Here is a 6,635-nt window from a genome sequence, read left to right as displayed (position 1 = left end):
CTGAGGCAGAAGGATCGCCAGAGCCCTGCAGGTCGAGGCTGCGGTGGCCGGGAGTGGCCACTGCACTCCAGTCTGGGCAACAAAATGAGACTCCGACTCAAAAAAAAAAGACATTGACATGTGAGCAATTCATACTTCGGGGAAGCAATATTCTTAAATGCAGATGTGTGAGACAGTTATCTATTCTGGGAGATTTTGGTCTTGGTAAGTATTTTAGGTTTATTAAAATGTAATCCTTGAGTTGTAATGGAAAAGCTTAGACTCACATGAATTTTCTTGGACATGCGTGCCAATAAAAGAAATGTTAAACAATACGTGATATTGGTTCAGAAAGCACTTAAGATATTTTGTAGCTAATTTTATTTTTTTTTATTTTTTATTTTTTGAGTAGGAGTCTCACTCTGTCACCCAGACTGGCGTACAGTGGCCGCTCCCGGCCACTGCAGCCTCGACCTGCTAGGCTCTGGCAATTCTGCTTCAGCCTCCCAAGTAGCTGGAACTATAGGCGTGTGCTACCACACCCGGCTAATTTTTTGATTTTATTGTAGAGATGAGGGCTCGCCAAGTTGCCCAGGCGGATCTCGAACTCACGGGCTCAGACAATCCACTCATCTCAGCCTCCCAAAGCACTGGGATTACAGGCTGAGCCACAAGCCCAGCTGTAGCTAATTTTAAACTCATTATTGCTCAAATAACTAAAGTATAAGTTTTAAAAACTTTTATTATACTTAATATTTAGCCTGACATGTTATTTTTCAGTAATTTTAAGATTTGAACCTCTCTCTGTTTTCTTATATTAAAGCTCTTTTAAAAAAAAACAAACTAAATTTTACTCCAGGGAAGTGAGATAATTTATGTATTTATTAATCCAAATTGACTCATAGCTGTTAAAGACACTGGTAGGAAATCAGAATCATCACCCCTATTCTTAGGGAGCCTAGGCTATTTGAGGGGGATTTGTGCAGATACAACGTAGAATCTGTGTGTGTGTGTAGGAGGAAAGGTTTGCATTTGGCAAGAAAGAATCACAGAAAGGAAAACACAGAGGAAACCGGGCATTTGAACTGAGCTTTACATTTTAAACCATAGGTATTTGGGGCGGGATTATGACTAGAAAGGATATCTCAAAGACAGCGGCTTAAAGGGAAAGAATATTTTCAGGGAATGACAGGACCCACGCAGATGAAAGCGAGTAGTGGGAGATAAAGCCAGAGAGATAAGCAGCAAACAGATTATGGACACCCTTAAGGATGAGGAAAGGCTTTTGTGGCTGTTTTTACATGTATACAGCAGTAACGAGAATGGTGCCATGATCCTCTGCATATCTGCCAGTCAGGTCCAGCAAGTGTGAACATGTTGCCAGTATAAGCTTTACCTCCCTCAACAAAAAATCCCCAGACTTGAAGGTAATTCATAATGTACATGTTAATAGCGTGAGCTATTTACCATTTATAGAGCTTTTCAAGTAAAATAGGTAAAATAAGTTGGTATCTTTGGGTAAATTGAAATTCATATTCTTTTATTTATTAGTAAATAGGCCAATATATTTTTGTGATTATTAAAGAAAAATATTTGTAGTCTCTTAGTATTATGCTTATAAACAGACTTGTATGCAAAGGACAGACTCAGTGGTAGAATCTTTATCTTACCTGTGAATAGTGGAATCATATCTTGCTTGGAGGTTAAAGTAGACAGAATTATATTTGTGTTTGTGGTCCCCAAGACCCCTTAGGATCTATGATTTGCCAGAAGTACTCACAGAATTCAGTACTCACAGTTATGGTTTATTACAGTGAAAGGGTATAGAGTAAAATCAGCAAAGCAAAAAGAGTTGCATATGGTGGAATCCAGGAGAAACCATGTGCAAACTTCCAGTTCTCTCCCAGACAGTGTGTCTCCCAGACAGTACTTAATTCTCCCATCAGCAATGTGTGACAACACACACGATGTGTTGCCAGCCAGAGAAGCTCATCCAGTCCATGGTGTCGAGAAGTTTTATTAGGTCAGTCGCATAGGTATGGAGCACCCACATGACCGACCTTAAATACTAAAGTCTCCATTCCACCTAGAGGTCAGACCGATACAGTGAAATTCTAAGGCTCCAGGCAAAGAAAACCAGAGAATCACATAAATCACATTGTTTGCGTAAACTCTGGTGAGGCCAAGGCCCCAGATATACAAAAATGCTCTTCTCAAACAGAATATTCTAAGGGCTCACAGGTCATATCCTAGGAACTGATCAAGTCCAATTTTGAAAACTTTGGAAAGTACAGGGTTTGGACAGCTCAGGCTTGATGAGTTAATTCTTTAGGGTAACACCTAGAAGATTTATTATAACTTCATGAAGAGTATCATCCAGCCAGGCTCAGTGGCTTAGCCTGTAATCCCAGCACTTGGGAGGCCGAGGCGAGTGGATTGCCTAAGCCCACAAGTTTGAGACCCACCCGGGCAACTTGATGAGACCTCATCTCTATAATAAATCAAAAAAGCCAGGCGTGGTAGCGTGCGCCTGTAGTTCCAGCTACTTTGAAGGCTGAGGCGGAAGGATCGCCCAAGCCCAGCAGGTTGAGGCTGCGGGTGGCCAGGAGCATGCCACTGCACTCCAGTCTGGGTGACAGAGTGAGACTCCAACTCAAAAAAAAAAAAAAGTATCATCCATTCTGTTATTCAGTAAACTCTTACACTATTGGTTTTAATATAGATTTCTTAGCAGTAGTCTCTATTTGGTTATTTTAAGACAACCTTTAGTAAAAGATAAAGGTATAATGTTATGTTGTAGTTTTACAAATTATTTTCCAGTTTTGAAGACAACTCAGTTTTTAAAAATACTTATTATCTTTACCTTTTTTTTTAATGATCTAATATATTGAAAAGGTATAACCATTTGAAACCTGTGACTGAGAAAAACCCCATTTTTATAGTGATTCCATTGTATAAAGGGACTTTCTGTTTCAGGATTTCAGTGAGTGAAACTGTAAGACTGGTCAGTGGAATACAACATCCTGGCTCTGCCGGAGGAGCCTATGAGACAACACAGCACTTTCTGGACATCAAAGAACACCTGCACGTCGTGAAGAGGGACATAGATAACTTAGTGCAGCAAAACATGGTAACTTTGTTTCCTTCTCCTTCTCTAATTATCATAATCTTCGGAAGAAGAAGAGCTCCTCTTCCACCTTACTAACTTTTTCGTCAATGCTTTAACTTTTTCGTCAATGCTAATGTTCATTTTTAATGTTCTATATGTTCCAAACGTTCATGTGTCCTGATTTTCTAGTTGTGTGAGGTGGGAGAGCCGTTCCCATAGCAGTTAACCCTTCCTAGCAGAAGCAAGGAATGAGAGCTGGCCTACCCATCCCACAGTTTTTTTAATATGTAGTACTTATATTGTCCTTGAATAAAAATATTTTCCGATTTCCATTTTAATGTTATCTCTGATCCATGGGTTGGTTTTATTGTGTTTTTGTTTGTTTGTCTGTTTTGAGTCAGAGTCTCAGCTTATTGTCCAGGCTGGAGTGCAGTTGCATGGTCACAGCTCACCGCAGTCTCTAACTCCTGGGCTCAAGCGGTCCCTCTGCCTCAGCCTCCAAGTAGCTGAGACTACAGGCACACACCACCATACTCAGCTAATTTGTTTTACTGTTTGTAGAGACAAGGTCTTGCTGTGTTGCCTAGGCTGGTCTCAAACACCCAGGCTCAAGCAGTCCTCCTGCCTTGGCCTCCCAAAGTGCTAGGATTACAAGTGTGAGCCATCACACCCAGCCTCCTTCAGTTGTTTAAAGTATATTTTGGGGGCCCATTTTCCCCCAGGGTTCTGATCTGATAGTTTCTTGCTGTCTTGTGAGCTTCATTTGTCTTCAGTCAGGTTTTGTGTGTTGGGATGAGATCAGATTTGTTTCTAACTCTGCTAGTTGTGTTTTGCAAGACATTTAGAATATGATTGGTCTATATTTTCTAGTCTACCTTACCAGAAGCAGAAATCCCAATCCTTTATATTTTATATGGGGTTTTATCTTTTTTTAAAGCTTTTGTAAACAGCCAATGTCCTTTAGAAAATAAATTAAGCCGGGTTCAGTGGCTCAGCCTGTAATCCCGCGCTTTTGGGAGACCGAGGTGAGTGAATTGCCTGGGCCCGTGGGATCGAGACCTGCCTGGGCAGGCGAGACCTCATCTCTACAATAAAATCAAAAAATTAGCCGGGCGTGGTAGCGCATGCCTGTAATTCCGGCTACTTGGAAGGCTGAGACGGAAGACTCGCCAGAGCCCAGCAAGTCGAGGCTGTGGTGGCTGGGAGCGGCCACTGCACTCCAGTCTGGGTGACAGAGTGAGACTCCGACTCAAAAAAAAAAAAAAAAGAAAAAGAAAAAGAAAAGAAATTAATATATTAAATCAAATTAACTTCCCCAAGGTAATTAGCTAGTAAGTAGTAGAGGAGAGGAACTTGTGTCTTCAACTTCTAATCTTGTCTCCTGTATACTTTATCAACTACATTTCTATGTATATGCCTTGAGTACACATTTTTTTCAAATATGGCTGAATAGGTTTCTCAGTGACCACGACCTCTCATCTAAAGTATTATCATCTATTCTGTTTGAGGTTACTTTTCCCCAACATTATCCTTTGTTACAATAACCAAGTGAATGCTGTAGGTAGTATATGTATACTGAAGAGCTTGGCCCACAGATGTAACCATATTGGAAACAACTATCTTAAATGACATTCTGTCTGGATACCTTGAGAAAAATCTTTGTTCCTTGTACTCGATTACCTCCTTAAAACAAAAGAAATACTCATGGAAGTAGGAAAATACACATTTTCCAGAACACTAGTGACTAATGTTGAATGCTATGAGACTGGAGAGAATGAGGACTGAGAAAAGTCCATTAAATTTGTCAGTAGATCTCTGGTAGGGCCACCATGTAATTTATTGTCTGAGCTGAAACACCTGGTAGAGTGAAGGGGCTGCTGTTAATTACACCAGTTGGGCAAGTGTGGAGTGGGAGTGTTCAGGGGAATTGCCGTCTGTGGTGGCCTCGTCTTAATGACCTCAAAGACACTCAAATCATCATCTTCATATAGGATGCCACATGGCAGCAAGTCAGTGACTGGCTAGTGGACAGGTGTAGGCGTTCCAGTGTCACCTTTTTACTCTTTTTTTTTTTTAAATGGCAGTGAAAGTTAAGAGGATAGAAGATATTGGGAGGTGGGGGAATAAATAAATGAAAATATTTGTTTATATAGTAAATTGTGAGTTTTACAAAGATTTCATTCTTTTTTGCAAATCACTACTTGGACTAATTGTAATAGAAAGTTCTTTGCCTTATAGCCATCAAATGAAAAACCAAAATGCCCAGAACTACCACCATTTCCGTCATGTTTATCTACAGTGCACTTTGTCATATTTGTAGTGGTGCAAACGATGTTATTCATTGGTTATATCATGTACAGGTAAGCCTCATTTTCCCGTATTTGTTTAGTTTGAAATGTTCAATGAAGTGATTCTATGCCCATGATAAGACTGGCATCACCTATCAAACTAGGCTGCTACAGAGCAACTGCGATTTCTAGTCTATTTCCATGCACATGGAAATGCGAGTGTAGAGCATCCCTTATCTTCGTATATTTTATACCTCAAAGGGCATTGATATTTTAATTTCAAACAATCTTATTTCTTTCCCAAGTTAAGTGTATAGAAGTCCCGTCAGTATTTGTTTCTCTTTTTCTCTAGGTCTCAGCAAGAAGCAGCTGCCAAAAAGTTCTTTTGACCACCATTTTCATATGTGTACGTCATGTATGTATGTACAAAATGTTGTCATTTTGAGGGAATTTGAGTATTTAAATTGCTTCATAGTCTAAATTATTCCATTTTATATAAAATAACTGTTTAAACATTGATTTGCAGTAAGAATAAACCATAAAGTAAAGACAACCACATTTAAGTTTGTTCATAAATCTGTTTATATTTCAGTGAATTTCTGGTCAGTAGAATGCAGCCACTGAACAGAATATTGACCAGTAAGACGGTGTATAACAGAAAGTAGGGGCAACCCCTGGATATACTTATTGCCCCCTAAATCTCCAATATTGGAGGCCTCTCTATTTAACATCCACACGCTTGCCCTCTTGCCTCCCAAAACAGGAGGTCTGATTAAGAGGTTCTCATCTTGTTTGTTTTGTGACCAAAGTTGTTCTTGGAGGTCGGAATTCTCTCACCTCAGACCCGGGCCTGCAGTCCTTCCATTTAATACAGCTGCCTTTGAAATCAAAGAATATTGTGTCTGAGAGCTCTAAGATCTGGATAATAGTGTTCAGAATGTTCATCAAAATGGTTTCCCTCTGATTACCAATGATATATTTCACTTCTAGGAAAGTCCATTAAATATGAAATATTAATTTGGGTTTGCCTAAAAAACCATTTAGGTGAAAACATTTCTCAGCTAACAGTTTTTATGGGTATTCTGCCCAGTCATGTATTCATTTTATGGTTGCACATATCCTTGAATGTCCTCATTCCAACAATGTCAGGTTAATACTATGAAAATCATTCTTGTATTTAGATTAGTAACTTGAGGAATTTATTTCTTCCATTTGCACAGCTTGTAAATTCAGCTCAGATTGCATGGTCTGAGGCTATT

General features: G+C 39.6%; 1 protein-coding gene across 1 annotated transcript in view; it reads left to right on the top strand.

Annotated features, from left to right (window-relative positions):
- LMAN1 (lectin, mannose binding 1) overlaps nucleotides 1-5,934 on the top strand; it is a 27,513-nt gene extending 21,579 nt beyond the window's left edge. The window contains exons 11-13 of the mRNA XM_008057521.2: nucleotides 2,956-3,109; nucleotides 5,327-5,448; nucleotides 5,729-5,934. Of these exons, the coding sequence (XP_008055712.1) occupies nucleotides 2,956-3,109; nucleotides 5,327-5,448; nucleotides 5,729-5,765 (313 nt within the window). The 3' untranslated portion in view covers nucleotides 5,766-5,934. The remainder of the gene's footprint in view (nucleotides 1-2,955; nucleotides 3,110-5,326; nucleotides 5,449-5,728) is intronic.
- Nucleotides 5,935-6,635: the final 701 nt, after the last annotated feature.

Source organism: Carlito syrichta, unplaced genomic scaffold (assembly GCF_000164805.1).
Source record: "Carlito syrichta isolate Samal-C Ts95f unplaced genomic scaffold, Tarsius_syrichta-2.0.1 Scaffold303038, whole genome shotgun sequence".
Classification (NCBI taxonomy): Eukaryota; Metazoa; Chordata; class Mammalia; order Primates; family Tarsiidae; genus Carlito; species Carlito syrichta.
This window is presented reverse-complemented; position numbering and strand designations above follow the sequence as displayed.